At 35.8% G+C, this 23,220-nt stretch overlaps 1 protein-coding gene across 1 annotated transcript in view; it reads right to left on the reverse strand.

Moving 5' to 3' along the window:
- Positions 1-2,814: 2,814 nt before the first annotated feature.
- Positions 2,815-23,220, reverse strand: part of OMA1 (OMA1 zinc metallopeptidase) — a 67,311-nt gene continuing 46,905 nt past the window's right edge. Inside the window, exons 8-9 of the mRNA XM_025368424.1 lie at positions 21,743-21,892; positions 2,815-3,272 (exon numbers count right to left, since the gene is read on the reverse strand). Of these exons, the coding sequence (XP_025224209.1) occupies positions 3,063-3,272; positions 21,743-21,892 (360 nt within the window). The 3' untranslated portion in view covers positions 2,815-3,062. The remainder of the gene's footprint in view (positions 3,273-21,742; positions 21,893-23,220) is intronic.

The raw sequence follows: 23,220 nt of genomic DNA on the forward strand, positions 1-23,220 counted from the left end.
TGAAAATGGACTAACAGTACAAAGTATGCATTCAGTATATGGTAACAATTTTTATTACATTTGCAGCTCTAAACTTTGTGTTAAATGCTTTAAGTATATCATTTCACTTGGTCATTGGTCAAGCTAGGAGGACTTTTTTGGTCCCCATTTTACAATTAAGAAATGAAGGTTGGAGAGTTACATTATGTGACTTGTCCAGGGTTCCATAATTACAGAAGCAGAGATTTTACAGAGTATGATTGTTTCTCCTTTTTTTCAATCCTTTGAACAGATGATTATTGTACAGTGTCAATAAAATGTTAGTTGAATGCCTATAATGTGCAAAGCATTATAAGTATATAGCAGTAAATATATATGCTGTCCTTCAGTTTTAGAGGATAGTCTCACACTATCTGAATTATAGAGAAGATCACGTTGAGTTTGTGTCTTGGATTTATTAGCATCATGCTCCTAACAACTAAGTTAACCAGCCTATCATCTAAATCCTATAGGCACATGAAAAGTATTGACATGAACAAAGTAGTTCTGCAACTAAGTGTAGAACATAGAGGTTATTTCCATATAAAATTAAATATATATATATACACACACACACACACACACATACACACACATCTTGTATTTCAACTGCTATTTAATTTCTTCTAAAACATTGAACTGAACTGTAACATTCCTTTTACATTTGATTCCACTGGTATATGGAAAAAAAGTCTTTTTCATATACTATAAAGATATTATCTCTGCTCTTTCTGACATGGTGTCAACTTATATATGTTTCTAGCAAGTCTGAACAACACTATTAGAAGTGACAATGGGATGGAAGAAGAATAGGTCTTTGCTACATTGTTTTCTTAGGAAATCTGCAGGAAAATCTAATGCTGTGTTTTACTGTTTACCTTTAGGTGACATTCTCCAAGTGTCTTTATGTGTTATGGAGTGCCTTTTACAATACTCCAATCACAAGGCGTGTAAAAAATGATTATATGGAGAATAGTTAATGTAAACCTCTTTATGACCAATGTTGTCTTATGTGCAGATCAGGAAATTCCTTACAAGTAATGTATAATAAGCCCTGAGAAACATAAACAGCCTCTGAACTTGTCTTCTTAACATCTAGATATTTTGTCTAAGAAGATTTAATAGTGTCAGGACACATCCCAAATGAGATTTCACAGGCTTTCACAGGCAGGGGGAGAGGTTCTACTCTCCTACACTGCCTCATCTTCAGCTTTTCATGTCAATTTTGATAGAAGGGTCTGAGAGGAGAACCTATAAAATCAACCTGCAGAAAACACAAGTGGTCCCTGATTTCATAATTATGAGATTTTTACTTATATTGAAGCCATATGTGGGGAAGCTAATGAACAACTGAGAATAGCTTGTTCCTTGTCTTGATAGCTTAGTCTTAGATATCTGAGAGTTGTGAAAAAATGGACAGATTTGTAGTCAGACAGATTCAGCTTTGTTCTATCTAGGTGAGAGACATTGGGTATATTATGTAACTTCTCCAAGCCTATTTGTCATTGTAAAGCAAGAATAATAAAAACTAGTAGGGTTATGGAATAAAGATAAATACAGGGCCCCGTTCATAGTAGGTACACAATACAAAGTAGACCCTTTCCTCTTTAATTCTCTAAGAAAATATTTATTTAATATAATGTATTTCAAGAAAAATGTCCTTCTTAGAAATATAACCTAAGCATAACTAGACTTCACTAGTTTGGGAATACAAATATTAAATAACTCGTATTTCCACATTTATATAATGCAGCAAGTTCTGGGCGCCACTGGGGGTGTATCTTGTGCTGCTTCTCTTGTCGTTTTCCTCCAGTCCCCTTGTTGATATCCGCTGCTCAGGAAGGTCAACTTGGGGACAGCGCCTTGCCTCAGCCTCTTTTGATGGGACAGTGCCTTGCCTTTGCCTCTTTTTCTTCTCTGGGAACCCCAGAGATTCCCAAATGGTAATCTCATGGAGCAATCAAATGACACAACCTTGTTAAGACTTCAGTGTACCAGGAACATGCTGTGTCTCTGTGGAAATGCCCTCTTCCCAGTTCTGTTTCTTGCTTTGTCATCTGAACGGCTAACTGTACTTCTTTTGCCTCCCTATGAAAATGTGGCACATATACACCATGGAATACTATGCAGCCATAAAAAAGGATGAGTTTGTGTCCTTTGTAGGGACATGGATGCAGCTGGAAACCATCATTCTTAGCAAACTATCACAAGAACAGAAAACCAAACACCGCATGTTCTCACTCATAGGTGGGAACTGAACAATGAGATCACTTGGACTCGAGAAGGGGAACATCACACACCGGGGCCTATCATGGGGAGGGGGGAGGGAGGAGGGGGAAGGGATTGCATTGGAAGTTATACCTGATGTAAATGACGAGTTGATGGGTGCTGACGAGTTGATGGGTGCAGCACGCCAACATGGCACAAGTATACATATGTAACAAACCTGCACGTTATGCACATGTACCCTAGAACTTAAAGTATTAAAAAAAAAAAAAAAAAAAAAAAAAAAAGAAAATGGCTTCTGCCAGTAGCATTTTCTCCAGTCATCCACAGGTGAAGACAAGGACATTCTCTATCCTGAGGCCCCCTTTTCCACATAATCCCACCCCAGTGCAAACTATTTCCTGCAAAAAGATAGCTTCAGACTGTTTCCTACTTCATCAAAACCACCCAGACTTAAAAATCCAGTTTAGGCTCAGTTGAAACCTTCTCTACAATAAAAACTACTGTATGTGCTCATTTCTCATCCACTAGGGGTCTGCCTTCTAAATCAAAAGCAAGTAGAAGACAGAGTAAAATGTATAATATAAATTTATTCTGTGACATTTTCCTCATTCAAGATATTTTAACATAGATTAAAATATATCAATATTTCATGAAAAATAAATTCTAGAAGAATTTAGATAATATCTGTAATATACATGATTTGACCCTGAATATCCTTTTTTTTTCTTCACTTCAAACATCATTTTTTAAAAAGTAACATAAAATGATAAGGATTGCAACGTTCTTCATATATCTTGTGCCTCATAAATTTTAATTCAACTGCCAGTTCTTTTCTCAACTACGTATGTTAATGGTATTTGCTCCTGTTTTTGAACGGGACGAGTATCCATTTTCTGTTTCTTTGTGATATTTAGGTCTTCTTTCTCTGATTCTTCAAGAAAATGCTCCATGCTGAGTTTGAATAGTAATCGAGGGTCTGGTTTAGACAGTGGTGGGCAATTACACATCTCTCTAATTTTGAGAGCCTATAAAGACATAATAAGATAAAAAAAACTATATATACATCAATATATTCAGATTGTTTCAGTAATCCATAATATGTTCCATGTAAAACAAATAAAGAATGCATTGTGTATTTTTTTAATAAAAGGCATCTTGATTATGACACATAAAAGGGAACCACTGATAAATCCACAGTGAACAGTTGTTTTCATGATTTGGTCAAATAGTATTATTTTAAAAACAACAACAACAATAGTATTAATAATCTGTAACCACTGCCCAAATGCTGTTTTGAGGGTAAACAAATCTTAGAGATATCTCTGTGGTTTCAGTTAAACTCTAGCTGACCTGAGAACAATCATTCAGATTTTAAAAGACTCTATGAGAGGTTTTTTTCAAGAAAAAGAAAACTGCAGAATATAGATGACTGAATATACTGAAAAAAGATATATATAACTGATATAGTCTTGGGTAAAATTGATGATAAAAACCTAGTGATACAGTTTGGATACGTCTCCACCCAAATCTCATCTTGAATTGCAGTTCCCATAATTCCCACGTCATGGGAGATAACTGAATCATGGGGGCAGGTCTTTCCCATGCTGTTTTCATGATAGTGATTAAGTCTCACAAGATCTGATGGTTTTATAAAGGGCAGTTCTCCTGCACATGCCTTCTTGCCTGCTGCCATATAAGACATGACTCTTCTCCTCATTTGCCTTCCACCGTGATTGTGAGCACCCCCGCCAACCCCCGGCCATGTGGAACTGTGAATCAATTAAACCTCTTTCCTTTATAAATTCCCCAGTCTCAGGTATGTTTTAGTAGCAGCATGAGAATAAAACATTGCAAAGGAAGGAAAAGTAATCACGGTGTACTATGGGGCTCAGCTAGGACTAGTGCTTACAGTTGAAAATACCAAATCTTGATGAAACCAAAAAGTACGATTTCATCATACTGAGAAGGGGAGAGCCGCATGGGTGTGTGCATGCACAGGGTGTGACACTGGAAAAAGAGGGCTTACGTCTCATCCTGTACAGTGGAAAATAAGTAAGGCCCAAAATTGAAGTTAGAACGTAGCAACATAAGCATGTTATTTAGACACAATGGGAAATACTAAACAAATCATCCAATAGAACTGGAAATAGTTATCCCTGAAACGAATGGCAGGGTCGGAGGACTGGCTGCTGATTTAAGTAACTAGCCTTAGAACTATTTAACTCTTCAAAGTGGGTATATGGATAATTTTAAGATATAAGAACTAAAATAATTTTTAAGGAAAAATGGCCTCAGTATTTAAGGAGTTTTAAAAGAAAGACATTTAGGAGAAAAAGCTAATTTAGTTTTTTACTACTTCTGGCTTTCTGATACTGATGTGTCTTAAGGGAAGTTAATAAGGCAGTAAAGGAGACAATGTTTGGGGGACAGGTAAAATCTTAGAAAGACTATCCAGGCAAGGCCTCACTGATAAGATAATGATTTGGGGGGTCAAGAGGGGGACAGACCTGAAGGTCACGAGGAAAGAGACCATGTGGCAACCTAGGGAAAAACCATTCCAAGAGGGAGCTGCAAGTGCAATGGAGATGGGAGTGTGCCTGGGGTGTTTTGGAACAGTGAAGAAGCAGGTACAGCTAAGTGGAGCAGGGTGGAGGGCAGGAGCAGATTATGTAGGACCTCACGCTAAGGTCATGCTAAGGATTTTAAGTTTTACTCTAAACAGCCTGCCTCTAATATTTGTGGGGTCCATGGCAAGAATGAAAATGAAGGCCCAGATACCATGTCTCTAAACACCTAAAAGCAGTAAGTCAAGCTAATACATTACTACATAAAATCTGTTCTATTCTTCTACTTTGAGAAATACACATTCAAAATTACCTGGAAGTCCAGGTACAAAATTAGAATTCTTGAATTTCAGAACACGTAAGACTGCAGGGAGCTTACTGTGTAGCTGTTGACACTAGCCTGCCCCTCTCCCAGTCCTAGCTTATCTGGCACTGTAAAGGGCCTTGTGTGCATGTGTCCAAGGAAGAGGTCCACATGGGCCCTGAAAGCAAGCTCAAACATGTTTGAGCAAGGAATTCCATTATCCCAGATACCCTGAGTTGGGTGTGGTAGGGGCACAGGTTCTTGTATGCAAACATTTCATTGAGTACCACAGGAGAGGGGGACTTGTAGTCAGAGATGAGCCAGATAGACGTCCTCTAAGTGAATGGGGTCAGGGCAGAAGCTTGGGTCTAGGAGCACTTCTAGCTCCCATGAGGCTATGAGTTACCATTAAGGTAAGCTAGAGAGTTTGAAAAAGCATTACTTAATATGAAATTCTTCAGTGGCAGTGGCCTTGTCTTATTTTTCTTTGTATTTCACAGCAGATTTAAGATGTTCCTTATATCTACTGAGTGTTAAGGAAATGTTTAAGTAAACTGAATTGACATAAAAAGAAAATGTTTCCCAACTATAGCACATACAGCACTTAAGTAAACAGAAAATCAGACCCTCAGCTAAATGGTGACCTACTGTCCAAACTGGGATACCTTTGAGAATGAAAGGAGAATGCTAGTGAGATTTGCACTGAGACATCAGGCATGAGCCAAGACTGTCTCCGCAAAACTGGGACGTACGGTCACTCTTGCATTAGCTCCTTTACAACCATGCTAATTTTCTTTCCCAAGTGAGAAGTTTACCTGTCATGGCTGCTATATCAGTGTAGTGCCTACGTCTAAGCACTGCACTGGGATCAGTAAAGGGGGAGAGTACAGACTCCAGCAGGTAACAGCTGGCACAGCTGAGTGTGGCAATGAGAGATGCAAAGCAACAAAGAGAGGAATAGGATGCCATCCCCTATGATCTCTGTGTATTCAGTAAAAACTCTTCTATTTTTCTTAAATTCTCTTATTCAGTCTTTTTAATACAACAAATATTTAGAACACCACAGTGAGTAAAGTGCTAGGTACACATTGGTCAGAATAGTCATGGTCCCTGCCCTGATATACTTTACTTTGTATTTCGCCATTACTGGGCATTAGAATTGTCCCCATAGTTGTGTCTATTTGGCTTTTATAAATTACCCTGCTATAAAAATCTTTGTTTAAAAAAATCTTATTTTCTCACCTCCATTTGGAGTTATGTGAAGTCTAACACCCAAAACAGAATGATCTGATCAAAGAGTAAGTGCAGGTAGATTATAATTTATGTTATATAGGACCAAACTGTGTTCTACCAGAAAGGCTTTATCAACCTTTAATGTCACCAGCAATACAGGCATACTTGAGTTGTTCACAGTTATTCACATAAGATTTCATGACTTTTATGTAGATAATGATAGAATTTCAAACCTCAGAATCTTTAGAAAATATCAGTTCAATTTTACAGATGAGGAAACTGAGTCTCAGAGAAGTTAAATGCTAGGCAAGGAACAAAAAGCTGGCTTGATCAATGTTTTTAAGAGCTTTATTTGCTAAAACTTCGAAATAACCAAGATGTCCTTCGACAGGTGAATAGATAAACTGTGGGATATCCAGACAAAAGAATATTATTCAGATCTAAGAAGAAATGAGCTATCAAGCCATGAAAAGATATGAGGAACCTTAAATGCATATTGCTGAGAGAGAAAAAGCTAATCTGAAAAGGCTACATAATTCCAACTATATGATATTCTGGAAAAGGCACAACTATGGAGACAGTAAAAAGATTAGTGGTTGCCAGGGGCTAGGGGGAGGGAGGAATGAGTAGGCACAGAGTGTATTTTTATGAGAGTGAAACTACTCTGCATGATGCTATAATGGTGGATACATGTCATTATACATTTATCAAAATGCACTGAATGTACAGCACCAAGAGTGAATCCTAATGGACTTTGGGTGATAATGATGGGTCAACATAGGTTTATCAATTGTAACTAATATTATCAATCTGGCATGGGATTTTGATGGTATGGGAGGCTGTGAGTATGCGGGGGCAGATACATAAGGGAAATCTCTATACCTTCTACTCAACCTAAAAGTTGAGGCCTTAGAGTCTAAAAATAAAAGAGTCTATTATTAAAAAAAAAAAAAAAAAAAAGTTGGCCTGGAAGTAAAAAAGCTGGGTTTAGAACCTGATTTGTTTTTATTGCTTTTGCCCTACATGCTTTTTGTGCTCATGCTTTTTTGCACCACATGATGTTTCTTGAGTGAATTTTTTACTGAATAAACGTACTTTGGAGATGTCTGAGCTAGGTTTCTTTAATTGCTAGAAATACTATATATTCTTCATACAGGTTTTCTATCACCACTCCTTCATGTGTGAACTGCTTCTCCTCTCCAACTATCTATCAAGCAGAATCGTGTTATGACCATACATATTTCTATCAAATCTTCATCTATTTTGCATAGTAAGATTTTATTGGATGTCTTGGTAACTTATTTTTTCTTTTTTCCTTTCCTTTCCACATTCATTTTATACATTTCAGGGTGCCAATGTCTTTTTATTTTTATAAATTATATCTTATTAAATATACCTTCATCTCTTCAAAAGTGAGCAAAATTTTCCTACCATATAGCTAGACTATGTCTTTCCACTTCCTTTACTTTGTTTTCTGTGTTTAACTCCATGCACTGCACATAATAGGCACTTAACAAATGCATGCTAAATTTTAAACAAACATTTATAGAACACCAGCTATGAATAAATCATTATGATAAATGTCATAGAGAAAATACTCTTAGGAGTTTATGGTTTAAGAAAAAGCAGGAATGTATTCTAATAGCAAGAAAGTATGGTTCTGAGAATCCTGAGGAAGATTTGAAGTTAAATATAGAATTAGCCAGCCTAAAGACCACAAGTGAAAGAAACTAACATCTACTGTTCACTTTCTATGTACCTTTCACTGTGTGAGGTATTTTACACATCTAAATTGACATTGGAATTTGAACCGCTTTTGAAATCTTGGGCCTGGCATAAAACACTTATCATTAAAGTGTCTATGCCAAAGAAAGGAGGACAAGGGAGAGAAGGCAGCAGGACCTTACCTACAGAAATGCACAAGTATGTACATCCAACATCCAGGAGATATCGCTTTCCTGATTTCACATATGAAGAAAACTAAAGGTTGGATTAGGTTAACTTTCTTCAAGTTAGATGGCTGAGTCAGAATTAAAACCCAAGACCCCTAAGACCACTGTTATCTTTATGTTACTATTTCCTGTGACCATCTTTCTCTCGCAACTATTAATTTCCTACATGCTAAATTTCTATAAGGGAGTGGAAGTACTGTTCAATTCTACTGCCAATTTTTCTATTTTCACCCACTATTATATTGCTTATCTTGCCTATTATCACACATCATGCAATAATTTAACAAATATTCACGGCCGGGTGCGGCGGCTCACGCCTGTAATCCCAGCACTTTGGGAGGCCAAGGCGGGTGGATCACGAGGTCAGGAGATCGAGACCATCCTGGCTAACACAGTGAAACCCTGTCTCTACTAAAAATACAAAAAATTAGCTGAGTGCGGTGGTGGGCGCCTGTAGTCCCAGCTACTTGGGAGGCTGAGGGGGGAGAATGGCATGAACCCGGGAGGTGGAGCTTGCAGTGAGTGGAGATCGCGCCACTGCACTCCAGCCTGGGCGACAGAGCAAGACTCCGTCTCAAAAAAAAAAAAAAAAAAATCACTAAGCATCTCAACTTGTCATAGGTACTATGAATACAGCAGTGTACAAAGGCCTTACACTCTAGGGTAAAAGACAATAAACAAATAAGGTAATTTTAGTTAAGTACATGAAGAAACTAAAGAGTGAGGTGTGTTGGACGGACAATGAGTACATGGAAGGGAGGCAATTTGAGATTGTGAGATCAGAGAAAGCCTCCCCAGGACAGTGACATTTGCCTAAAGAACTGAGGGAAGAATGTTTCAGAGAAATCAGCAAGTAGAGGAGCTGTAAGGAGGACACTAGCTTGACAGGCAACATACATTGGTCTTGTATGTTTCCCAGACCAAGGAAAGCCTAAGGAAAGGGGCATGTGGTGAAGTTGGTGAGGTAGGCAGTGGCCAAATTACATGACTGGAAGACCTAGGAAGAGTCTGGATTTTTATTCTAAGTTATGGAATAAGATGAGAGGTCACTAGAGGGTTTTAACCAAGGAAAGGACATTACAGTGATCACTCTGGCTACATACTGAAAATAGGTTGTCAGGAGTTGAGGTGAAACGTGACATCATGAGGTGAAAAGTGGCAACAGGAAATGACTGGGTAACATGGGAGGAGATGATGGTGACTTTTACTGGGAAAGGAGCAGTGGTGAAGTTGAGAAGGGCATGGATTCTTAATGTACTTGTTGAGGCAGTCAAGAAGATTTTTTCATGAATAGGATAGGGAAGTGAAGGAAAGAGGAATTGAAGATGAGTCTTAAATTTCCTCTTCTGTTTTAATAGCTTTTCTTTAATGATGCTGCTCATGCATCTGAGTATAATTAACTTGCTCACAGTAAATAATTACTATAATGTAATATCATATTGTCAATTAATGACCCCAGCCCATAAATTCTTTTAAAGTTATTGTTTTTATCAAATTGTCAAAACAAAATCATTTATGCTCATAAAATTAATCAGAAACTTAATAACATACCTTTCTATACTTTGAAGGTAAAACTAATTAGTAACTAGGCAATTGTTCTTTGAATTTTTGAAAAAATTCTCCAAATTAAATCCTATCAGGGCTAGGCGTCCTTTTCTTTGCTAATTTATTATGACTCTATGGGCTCTAATATAGTTTTTAAAATTTGATTTATTTATACCTTACTTCTTTCTAAAATTAATTTGAGAAGCTTCATTCTAGCTATAATTTCTACTCCTAGCTGCAACCACTCTGGCAATTCCCCTCCCCCCTCAACACACATACACTTCAATTACTTCTGATTTTGACCCGAGCTAATAATTAACGTCATCTAACTAAAAATAACATTCTCTCAAATATTTTGGTTTTCTTGCATGTTACCATACCTCTTCTCCTGATCCTATTTACATTTTACTCTTTGTCTAACTAATCTAATGATTATGACTTTGACTAAATTTCCCAAAGAACTGTCATTTTGCTTATTTCTGCTTAATTTTATTAATTATATTTACCCTATTTGAGACACTTATAGTTCTATATTTCTTTTCTCTTTTTCTAATATAGACATTTAAACTGATAAAATTTTCTTTAAATACAGATTTATTAAACACTCATGAAAATATAACTACATCATTATAAAGTTCATTGGTTTTAAGGCATCCTCTTATTGTCTATAGATTTCTCTCTTGCTTTACATGTGCAGAATTTTAATTTTCATGCGGTTATCCATCTTTTAATTTTTGTTATATTAATTTTACTATACTATGTTCTGATGATTGGAACCATAACTTTTTATTTATTTATTTACTTATTTATTATTTCAATAGGTTTTCGGGGAACAGGTAGTGTTTGGTTACATGAGTAAGTTCTTAAATAGTGATTTTTGAGATTCTGGTGCACTCATCACTCAAGCAGTGTACACTGTACCCAATGTGTAGTCTTTTTCTTTTGAGACGGAGTTTCGCTCTTGTAGCCCACGCTAGAGTGCAATGGCACGACATCAGCTCACTGCAACCTCTGCCTCCCGGGTTCAAGCAATTCTCCCGCGTCAGCCTCCCGAGTAGCTGAGATTACAGTCATGCGCCACCACGCCTGGCTAATTTTTGTATTTTTAGTAGAGACAGGGTTTCTCCATGTTGGTCAGGCTGGTCTTGAACTCCAGACCTCAGGTGATCTCCTGCCTCGGCCTCCCAAAGTGCTGGGATTACAGGCATGAGCCACCTGCCCAGCCCCAGTGTGTAGTCTTTTATCCCTCACCTCCTTCTCACTGTTTCCCCTGAGTCCCCAAAGTCCACTGTATAATTCTTACGCCTTTGCATCCTCATAGCTTAGCTCCCACTTATGAGTGAGAACATAACATTTTTATATCATGTACAGATATTTCTGTCCAAGTTTTATAATCACTATTTTCATGAAAGATGTGTATTTGAAAATACATTCTTTTTTTTAGGATTTAAAATTCTTATGCCACTTAAAATTTATTTTTCATACTATTCAGCTGAATCATTTGGTGGTTCCTTACTTGATCCGTGGTTTTCTAAGAATGGCAGGGTGCAAGCTAGTTACAATTATAAACAAACAAAAAACAAAACTGTATATTTTATCTAAATCCTGATGGTTAGTAGATTCTGGAAACAGCACTGTTGCAACCAAGCACTTCACTGACATATTGTATGTGTTTCATTTACTAAGGATCTTCCATCATAAAAAAAAAAGTTAGTTTTTCTAGATATCATACCAAAGTGTATTAGTTCCACTGTTTTTTGTTTGTTTTGCTTCTTTTCTCCTAAACTCTTACACTTCCTCCAAGAGCAAGAAGTGTAAGAACTTAGAGGGAAAGAAACATCTTCCTTATACTTACGAAAAGCAAGGTCCAAAGTCATTCTTACTCTTGTATGTCTTTAAGTTTTGTCTTTTTACCTAGGTAGCTTGTAAGAGCCTGTCTTTGCAATGAAGATTAAACACTTCATAAGTTTAAATATCTAAGCATTGTCATTTCAGGCCTTCTCATGGATGATACTCTGGGAATCTCCTAAAAATCCATCTTAAGAAATGTTACCTAAATTAAAAAATGTGATATAGAAACCACAATCAAAGAAATGAAGACATGTACAAATGAACGAATGTATCTTTCCCATTGTTATATGCAGCTTGGATTTCCTGGTGCCTTTTCAATATTCTTTCATTTTCTTAGACATTTTTTTTTTTTGCTTTGGGCTTTTTAATTTGGTTGTGCTATGTTCCTCTATCTTCCGCATCAATGAGTCTGTGCTCTGGGGTATCAATTCTGCTCTTTACAGCCTCCACCGAAAGTTTTACAGCTTCTCTGCTGAATTCACAAGTTTAACAATTTTCTGAAATGGATTTATCTTACATTTGTAAAGATGTTCTTTCAGCTTCTGTCACTTTCAGTGCAGCTAAATCAATCTTATCATGCCAGCTTCAAGTGGCATTGCTTCTATGTTCTTGCCACCTTGCCCATCCTCTCCCATAAAGTAACATTTTTAAGTTTGACCTGAGATTTGGTTTTGTTTTTCATATTTCTGCTCTTTAAAACTTATCTCACTGGGGAACAATGAATATTTCAGAGGCTTTGTTTTGTGTTGCTATTGCTGAATTTAGTTTACATGAGGGTCCTTGTAGAGTTATTAAAGACACTTAGATATTCAATACTCTTTTAACTAAGATTACCCTCATTTTTCCTTTCAACTCTGTTTTTCCAACTCCTGTACACTTACCGTTCTGATTTTTTAAAAGTCTCTCTTACCTACCTCTTAAATCTATTCTTAAATAAGAGAAAAGTGTCTGCAACATCTTTTATTCGTAATTTGTCTGGTCTGAGTTCTAAATAGATTCTACATAGATTTCTCCTGAAGGCACACTTCTCAGGTTGTTTGAAAACTGATTATTTGCAGAGGGGTGCTAAATTATCACCCCACAATTACTTGCTGGCCACAAGGAAGAAAACCACCTTTACAAACAAAGAACCAGGCCATCACCATCCAACTCCCTGATGGCCTTCAGCATCACCAAATGTGGGGCAGCCAGGTATTAAGAGACTTCCAATGCAAAGCACTTTGAAGCATAGTTGCATCACCTATAAAATACCGTTCCCAAAATTTAACTTCTATTTACAGGTATACATAGAAACAAGTTAGAAATACCATGAAGAAGCAATCAAGTAAACCCGGAATCTACAATGTAGGATTATATGTACTCAACAATTCAATGACAAGTTTTAAAACAAACAAAACAAAAGGGAGGGGGGCACTGTTCTAAAGTCAAAAGGACTTTAGGGACGTAAGGACCAAATGCAGTGTGTGGATCATGAAGTATCCTCATTTAAACAGGCCAATTGTAAAACCGTTGAGATAGAGAAATCTGATGTAGACAGAATATTTAATTTTTAAAAAATCACTATGAGTTTCCTCAGGCATGATAATGTTATGATTGTGGAAGAAAATGATACTACTTTCTGAAATGCATACTAAAGTTGATGGAGCACAGGACATATCATTCCAAAATATGACTCCAGGAGACCAGACTATGCCACCCTAAATATACCTCTTGAGCGTAAGAGTTATTTTCTACTAATTATTTTGGGAACTAGCAGACATAGGGGAAGTTCTGAAAACAGGAAGAAGTTACCCTTTTCTCAGAAAAATATGTATTTATACAGGAAATCTCTAAGTGTGTCTCCCTCTCTGTACCAGGAAGAGAAGGATGACTCTAAATCACTGGAAACTCTTATCAACAAAGAAGGTACAATCTACCTAACAAACCTTACCCTTGCTCACTGTGCTTTTCCTGACCACCTCCTCTACAACCTGGCTTTCCCTACACCCTTCTGTCTTTGTTTCAGTTGAAGATGGTATTTATGCCTGAACTCAAAGCCACCTCTTGGAGAATTATTCATTCCGTGGGTATCTCCCAGGTATACAGGAAGTATACCTGTTAATAAACTTCCATTTACCTCTTGTTAATCTGTCTTTCAATACAGGGGTTCATCTCAACTAAGAACTATGAAGCATAGACAGAAAATAATTTTTCCTCCCCTATAAAGCCCTGATATCTGGGCTTTATCTCAAAATACTTCTGGGAAAAACAGAGAGATGGGACAGATGAAGTAAGTGTACAAAAGGATTATACTGTTCAGTATCAGTGAGTGAAAAATAGGGGCTCATTAAGCTATTCAAATTATTCTCTATCTTGACATGTGTTTTAAACATTGATAGTAATAGTAAAACTAAAAGTTAAAGAAAAAAAACAAAAACCTTTTCCATTGTCTTCCATTCTCCTCTACCATTTTTGCATTCCTATAACTTCACTCTTGATTTTATAACTATGTTTTAGTTCTAAATGGCTCATAAGAGGTTTAAATCTTAAATATTTCTCCTGGAAAATAAAACTAGTCACTTTATTACCACCTCTATTTCCAACTCTCTCCCTTAATTTCTAAAAGCAAGCATATACTTTTCAGAAGGCCTAAGGAGTTAGGTATCAATGACTCTAATCCAAAGACTCACTATGCAATAGATTTAACAGAAATTAGTCAGAATACTGGGTAACTACTTTAAAAGACAGAAAAGAAATAAAACAAGGATAATGCCTACATGGCTACTTATTAACAGAACAAAAACTCTACAAAGGAAATCTCTAAGTCATTTCGGCATTCCTTATTGTCTATATATCTATGTTTCTTGAATTCTCTTTTGAACTAGTTGTAACATATTACAGTTTCTCTCATTAATGAGTTAAATAAAATCTCAGAAATGTGTTCATTTTATATTTGAATGATTCATGATTTCACCTTTTAAAAATATTATTGTTTAATTCATTTAATTTCCTTTCACAAACACTGCAATGGAAATTGGAGTCTGACTAGTTTTTGAAGTGTTCTAAAGTAAATAGGTATAAATAACTGAAGTAAATACTTTAAAGTAAATAAACATAAAAAATTAAAAATTAAGGCCACCTTGACATAGGGCAATTATCCTCTGGAATGATAAAATAATTAGGAAAGGTTTTCAAACAAACCTATAAAAGCATTTGATAATCAACTACTCCTAAATATGAACATGATAAAATCCTATCATTTGCAACAGTATAGATAAATCTGGAGGACATTATGCTAAGTGAAATGAGCCAGGTACAGAAAGAAAAATACTATATGGTCTCACTTACATGTAGAATCTAAAAAAGTCCAACTCAGAGAAATTGTGAGTAGAATAATGATTACCACAGGCTGGGGATTGGAGAGTAGGAATGGGGAGGTGTTGGTCAAAAAGTATGAAGCTTTGCCAGCCTGGGCAACACAGCAAGGCCACATCTCTACAAAAAAAAAAAAAAAAAAAAGGCCAGGCATTGTGGCACATTACTATAGTCCTAGCTACTCTGGAGAGTTGAAGTGGGAGAACTGCTTTAGCCCAGGAGTTCAAAGCTGCAGTGAGCTACGATCGCACCACTGCACTCCAGCCTAGGGAACAAAGCCAGACTCCAGATAGCTAGCTAGCTAGCTAGCTAGCCAGCCAGATAGGTAGGTAGGTAGGTAGGTAGGTAGGTAGGTAGGTAGGTAGATAGGTAGGTAGGTAGATAGATAGATAGATAGATAGATAGATACATACATACATACATACATACTAAAAAGCACAGTTTCAGTTAGGAAAAGTAGCTTCTGGAGATCTGCTATACAGCACTGTTACTACAGTTAACAAAACTGTACTGTATATTTGAAAATTGCTAAGAGAATAGATTTTAAACATTCTTGCCACAAAAAATAAATATGTGAGGTGATGCATATGTTAGTTGGTTTAATTTAACCATTATACAATGTATACAGATATTGAAACATCACGCTGGACTCCATAAATATATAAAATTTAAAAAATTAAAGTAAATAAAAAATAAACACTCGTATTAAAAAAAAAAAAAAAAAACCACTGGCTATACTTATTCCCAGTAACAACTAAGTATTTACGAAACAACTACTAATACACATCAGTATTCTGACAGGTATTACATATCAAGTAAAACATCAAATACTTACTCACACAAAAAAAAGTAAGTTTAAAAAAAAAGAAAAAAATGGAAAAAAACTAATACCAGAGAGTCTTCATGACTGGACTAAAAGCTTCCTTTGAAAACAGAAAGCAAGACATTTCAAGGGGGAAAAAAATCATCTTACTTTTTAGCATGTTTTTCTAAAAATATCAATCCTTTCCCCTTTCCCCTCAAAAGCAATTTTTTCTAATAGCCCATTCATTTCAGCCTCAAGTAGATACACATTGCATGCACCATAATGTTTTTTTTAAGGGTTTAGACAATGTTACTGTCAGGCTTCCTGGCTTTATATGATTCACAGGCCAATTCAATTACAGTAGCTGCTATGATATTTGCCTTTTCCTCAACACTCTTTATGTCAGACAAAATGAAATTCTGTAAGGTGAACAGTGTATGTTTGTGTACACTGGCCAACAACGACATTTCACTTCAATGTTAAACACTCTCATATTTTCTGCTCAAGAGATGTATAATATTAATGATTTATTCATTTACTTTGTCCAATTATAAATGCATAAGAATGATTTACATGAGTTCAAACCCCTGGCTTCCTGAAAGTGTAAAGGATTCAGAATAAAATGAGATTAATATGAATGCAGCCATCAAGTGATTCTGATATCTAAAAATTGAATGAAGTGAATTTGAAAAAGATTTTTTACAGTTTCTGAATAAAGCCAGAATTGAAAGCTCTAAAAACGTTCAAATATATATCCTATTCAAATTATGATTATAAACATAACCATAAACAATGACTAAGTTCAAATTAAATATTTTTCCTATACGTTCTATCATTCTCCATACCCTTCACACAACAAAGAGGGGATGGCAGAGAGAAACGGGGTTCATAAGTGAAGTGGAGAATAAGAAATTCAGTCTAAATATTCTCAGTTTTAAAATAAATCTTTGAAGCAGATTTATTCACATCTATTCATATTTTATAACAATCTTTATAGAAAAAAGTTAAATAAGGTGTCTCAAGGGCAAATTATAATATACATAAAGTCTGAACAGTCTAACTATAGTTTTAAAACTGTCATACTATTAAACATCAACAAATTGATACATCTCTCTTCATTTTTTACCCAAGTTGTTATGATAACCAAAATATGTGTAATATGTGTTTAACTGATTATTTCAACTAAATAAAATTATAACATCAGCTTATTAACTACAAGTAATAATTGCTACAAACCTGTATTTATCCTTTTTAAATGCTAATGGATCACAAGATCATATTTAACTAGACAATTTATACATGTTTAATCTTGAAATTCACATTTTAAAAAGCAAAGATTTGCTTTTTTTTCCAATGTGATGTGTTAAATTGACTTAAAAACAAAGCAAGAAAGGAACTAATCTATTTTCTGAACAATATACTATGGTAAAATGATCCAAAATTATATTACGGTACTGCTTTGCAGGAGTTGTAGATCACATTGTTTTCAAACATAAGTGACCTTGTCACTCCTCCAGTCCTCTGCTCAAATCCCTCCACTAGTGTCCCATCTCTGTGAACAAAAGCCAAAGGCCCACGCCCTCCTCCTTCCCTTGCTCACCCCATTCCACCCACACTGGTTTTCTTGTTGTTGCTCCTGCCCCACAGCCTTGTACTCTTCCCCAAGACAGCCACAAGCCTGGCTCCTTCACTTATTTCAAGTCTGTGTTCAAGTATCAGCTTCTCAATGAAACCTTCTTTGATTGCTGAATGACCCCATTTTACACTGCTATTCCTGCACCCCTCCCATCTCTGCTCAAACATAACTGTCTGCTAAGGACTCATGTGTTCCTCTAAAATTCATATTTTGAAGTCCCAACCTCCAGTGTAACTATATTTGGAAATAAGGCCTAAAAGGAGGTAACTAAGGTTTAATGAGGTCTGAAGGGTGGGGCCCTGATCCAATAGGATTAGTAGTTTTATAAGAAGAAACAATACATTTATAGTAAGAAACAATACATTTTTTGTGACGATATGCAAGGAATCCAATAAGAAATAAAAATATGCAATCTTAAATAAGCTAATGTTTAAAAATCACAATGGTCAAAATTTGTGTTCTAATCACAGAACCACAGAATCCTGCTTTCTTGGTTCTCCTCCTATGAATCTGAACCAGCACAGGCTCTGTCTTCCTCCCATCCATTAAATGTGGAAAATATGTAATACTGTTACTTTGATCTTTTTCTCTAATCACTTCCTACAGGAACTCATCCATTCTCATTGCTTCAACTATCGCTTCTGTTTAGATGACTCTGAAACTCTGAAATCTCTGGCCTGGACTTGTCTGTGCTCTCGAGTGCTGTATTCTCAACTGCCTTTGAGGGGATCGTCACTTCACCATACTGCTAGAGATGTCAAAGGACAGGAGCCTTAGGTAGAACATAACATACGTACTAGAGCATGCTACATAAAATATAATTTTAAAATGTAGTGGTAGTATATAGACTCACATAATTCTATACATTGCCTGAGAAACTGCCTTCTTTCATTACAGAAATTAGACTACGATAATAGGGAATTCCAATCTTTTGAGTTATGACTGTGTATTCTAATTAACAATATACCCTTGTACTATCAGTTTCACTTCAACCACTGAGTTATTCCCAATATTGCAATAGAGTTTTATTACTTTCAAATTGAATTTAATCACTTGGGGTGGGGAATATAAGAAATTATATGAGGTTTTCAAATTAAGTTTCTGAACTAGGATAGTTTATTTTTAGAAGCAAAATGTGTCATGTCTTTGTCTTCATCATTGGCTCACAAATAACATTTGTTTCTCTAGCCATTTTTCTTCCTACTCATTAATCAATTCATTATTATTTAAAGACTTCTCTAAAGCACAGTTTTTACCTCTCTGAAGATGCTCAGTAATTTGATGATGAAATGACAACTCAAAATTTAGGAAAGTCTTCACATGAAAAGTTGGCTAACAGAATTTATTATCTAATTAAACAAACCACATATTTTTAGAATTTCATTGAGCAAAAATACAAAGAAAAAATCAAAGAGAAAATCATACTGTTATTATTGCTTTAGAGACAGGCCCAGGCCTCCCAGGTGCAATAAAGTCCTGGGGGCCTTGGATAGCATGAAGGACCTTATAGTCAGTGATCCTCACTCAGTACAAGTCAGTTACTGATGAAATACATAATGTCCCATGCCTATAGTCCCTTTTTAAGAGGAATAATTACTACATATTATATCAGGTAAATTTCACTGCTACTTCTTTCTCAAATATTTTTTATTCAAATTAAGAATATAAATGACATCTAGTTAAGATAGGTGCTGATATAGACTGAATGTTTGTGTCCCGCCAAAATTTGTATGTTGAAATTCCAACTCCCAGTGTAACGGTATCAGGAGGTAAGGGCCTTTGGCAGGTGATTGCCATAAGGGTGGAGCCCTCATGAATGGGTTAGTGCCCTTATAAAAGAAGCTATTGAGAACTCCCTTGCCCCTTCTACCATGTGAGGTTACAAGGAGAAGATGGCTGTTTATGAGCTGGGAAGTGGGCCCTAACCAGACACCAAATCTGTTGGAAATTGGATCTAAGACTTCACAGCCTTCCAAACTGTGAGAAGTAAGTTTCTGTTGTTTATAAGCCACCCAGTCTATGATATTTTGTTATAGCAACCTGAACAAACTAAAATAGGTGTTAAGAAGTCAAGCTTGGCTGTCCTCAATGCTCAGAAAAGGCACAAAGTATGCCTAAACTACCAACAAATCCTGTCATTACTCCTTTCAAAATATATCTAGAATCTGACTGATTCTCTCCCCCATTTTCTGCTACCAGATACCTTGGTCCAAGCCACCATCATCTCCTACCAGGATTACAAGTCTCCTAAATAAACTCCCTGCCTACTAGTCTACTCTCCACATAATAATGCCAGTGATCACAATAAAACATGAGTCAAATCAAGTCATTCCTCTGCCCAATACCCTCAACTAGCTTCCCCTATCACTTAAAGTGAAAGTCAAGTCCTTAAAACGACTTAGAAGATCCTTCATGGTCTGGTCCCCCTTCACCTCATCTTGAACTGTTCTTCCCCTCCCTTACTCCATTCAGCCCCAATGTCTTCCTTGCTATTCCCTGAACACATCAAACATACATTCACTTTAGGTTCTCTGCATCAGCCGCTTCCTCAGCCTGAAAGGCTCTCTCTCCCTCCAGACAGCTAGAGGACTTGCTCCCGTGCTTCCTTCCAGATTCTGATTAGTGAGGCCTTCCTTGACAACAGAACATAGACTAATACCCCTTCTCTGCCGCCCGCCCCTCTCTAATACCTTTAACCTGCTTTATTTTTTCCCAAAGTGCTTATTATTGCCAGGCATACTACATGTTTGTTTCTTATCTGCATTACCTAACTAGAATGTTAACTCCAAGAGAACAGACTGTTTTGTTCCTTGCTCATTCCCCAGCAATAGAATACAGAATAGATTATCAGTAAGTATCAATAAATATTGAACAAATGAATGAATGAATAAATCTTGCACTAGTTTCTTATCCCAAACCAGATGCAGATTCATCTTCCTTCAAACTGTATACCACTATATTTTTATTTTTCTTATGACAAATCATATCCTTGTATTAATAATCATTCTTTATGTATCTTAGCATCCTGTAAATATCAAGAACCATGTCTTATTCCTCTTTGTATCCCCCACATCTAGCATCATTTCTTTCTTTTAAGAGGTACTCAGTATTTGTTGGGCTGAATTTGAAGTTATACTGAAAGATACTTTTTTTTTTTTTGAGACAGAGTCTCACTCTATCGCCCAGACTGGAGCACAGCGGAGCAATCTCGGCTCACTGCAACCTCCGCCTCCAGGGTTCAAGCGATTCTCCTGCCTCAGTCTCCCAAGTAGCTGGGATTACAAGCACATGCCACCACACCGGGCTAATTTTTGTATTTTTAGTAGAGATGGGGTTTCACCCTGTTGGCCAGGCTGGTCTCGAACTCCTGACCTCAGGTGATCCACCCACCTCAGCCTCCCAAAGTGCTGGGATTACAGGCATGAGAAAGATACTTCTATAATACACCTGGATCTGTTGTGCTATGCTTTAGCGCGTGGCCCAGTACCAATTCTTAAATTGCTAAAAAATGTTCTGCTTTCATAACAAGCCACCAAATTTAACACAAGTGAGATAGAAGAGAGCGTGTAACCTGCCTCAGAGATGCCTAACATCCATTTTGTCCTGATATGGAAACCATAAGAACATTTTGAATGATGTCAACAAATCAAAAGATTTTCAGAGGATACTGAAAACTGCTTGGCAGAAAGCCACCTCAGCTTGACCCACTTATGAATTCTACAAAAAGAAAAGCCAGAGAGCAAATGCTTCACTCTTATCTTCATAAAGAAATAAATAACCAGAAACAAACTAACATGAAGATTTTTTTTTCCTAAAAAAACAAATTCCAGCATCGCTACTACAATTAATATCCATTTGACCCAAAACTTTTGTACAGCTCACTAACTGAGTATTTTTAACAAAAAGCTTAAATCACCAAGGAAAGATTAAATTATCATCAACATGTTTAAAACCTTAATATGCCTTGAGTTTTAAACTTTCATCAACTCAGTTAAAATTCAAGTCTCATACTAAAGGAGTTAAACCTTCATTATTAAGAAAAGTCAACCGTACACAGCAATTTATTCTCCAAGACTTGTGGACAAGCAGAATTTTGCTTTTCAGTCAAATTCTTTGACAACTGATAATCCATAATTATAGTAATCAAAATAGTTAATAGGCTAGAACTCTCTTTTACCAGGCAGAAGTGACAGCATTAAAAATAAATGATACAGTAAAAACAATGTCCCACCTTCTACAGTGTCAGCTCACCTGAGGTATAAGTCTGTCCAGATGTTCAACTCGATTGCCATGAGAAGGGTGTGTAGATAACCATTCTGGCATCTTGGGTAGGCCATGCAGGCTATCGACAAACTCCATTTGCTGCCAAAACACTGAACTGGCTCTTATGTCTGCACAAGCCTAAAACCAAAATTAGTAAAACCACACAATGAGTTCAGTTTTGAGGATTGTTTTTTAAATACAACTTTATGTCACTACATGCTTTAAAGTCATTTTCTATCATCATTTTAATAAAAGTAGAACATGCCCATTGCTTAGAAAAAGACCCACCTCAAACAACATGGTATCACAGTACTGAAGTAACAGAATGCCTGCCCCTCCCATATACAACATTCACAATAACCCTGCTAACCAAAGATAGCTCACTATTTTCAGTATGATGAATATTAAGAACATGTATTAAGGGTAAAATCTTTTACACAAATTAAAAATTTTGTTTTCATAAAAATAAAGTTTTAAAATATAATCTGTTATTAAATTGCATTAAAGGAACTTTACTTCTATGCCACTAGACCAATCAGAAAAAAACTTCAAATAAACATAAAGAGAAGACATTTTTATTGTGCACATCAATTTACCCACTTTTCTCAATGTATACGGAGGATATATTTAATTCATATTATACCTTATAAAACACAGTACCTTATAAAAGTGTAATATAAAAGTACATTAGTGCTTTTTAAAAGAATATATGTAGATATTGTGTATGTGTATGCACAATTCCATCATACACTCATATACATACTCATACATATATACTTGTATATGCACAGAACATATCTGAAAAGCTATTTAAGAAATTGTTAACAGTAGCTACCCTAAGAATGTATCTGAGGTATCTGATAGTGGAGAGGGAGCAGGACTTTTATTTCCGAACTATATTAAAATACATTATTTTATAATTAAAATTATTTTTAAATCCTCCATAAGGTGGATTATTAATAAATATTTTATTAATTTGTTCAATTTATTCACATTTCTTAACTTATTCTTTCTATAATAAGTAACTGGAAAAAAAGTGATTATATTTCCCAACCATTTTACTTTTCATTAAAACTAAGAAAAAAGATATATACTATACTGACTAAAATGTACTTTCAAAAAGGTTTATAACAGTGTAATTGTGAAACCCCAAAAGGCAAATATATTAATAGAACACGGCATGCTAGTCAATATCCATGCTACATCGTTTCTTAACAAATGCCATTAAAACATTTCCAAATGTTAGCAAAATAAAAAATTTTAAATTCAAGTAAATCTTAATATTTAAAGAAATATAATTCCTTAAGATCTCTGAGTATTTTAAGTTGAAAAGAATTCAAGGTACTTTACACACTATTGCACAGATATGGATATACATGTTTATATGTATATAAACAGGAATATACAAGATAAATGTATATAACAAACATGTACACATATACTTATCTATATATGCAAGATGTGTG

This window comes from Theropithecus gelada, chromosome 1 (assembly GCF_003255815.1).
Source record: "Theropithecus gelada isolate Dixy chromosome 1, Tgel_1.0, whole genome shotgun sequence".
Lineage (NCBI taxonomy): Eukaryota > Metazoa > Chordata > Mammalia > Primates > Cercopithecidae > Theropithecus > Theropithecus gelada.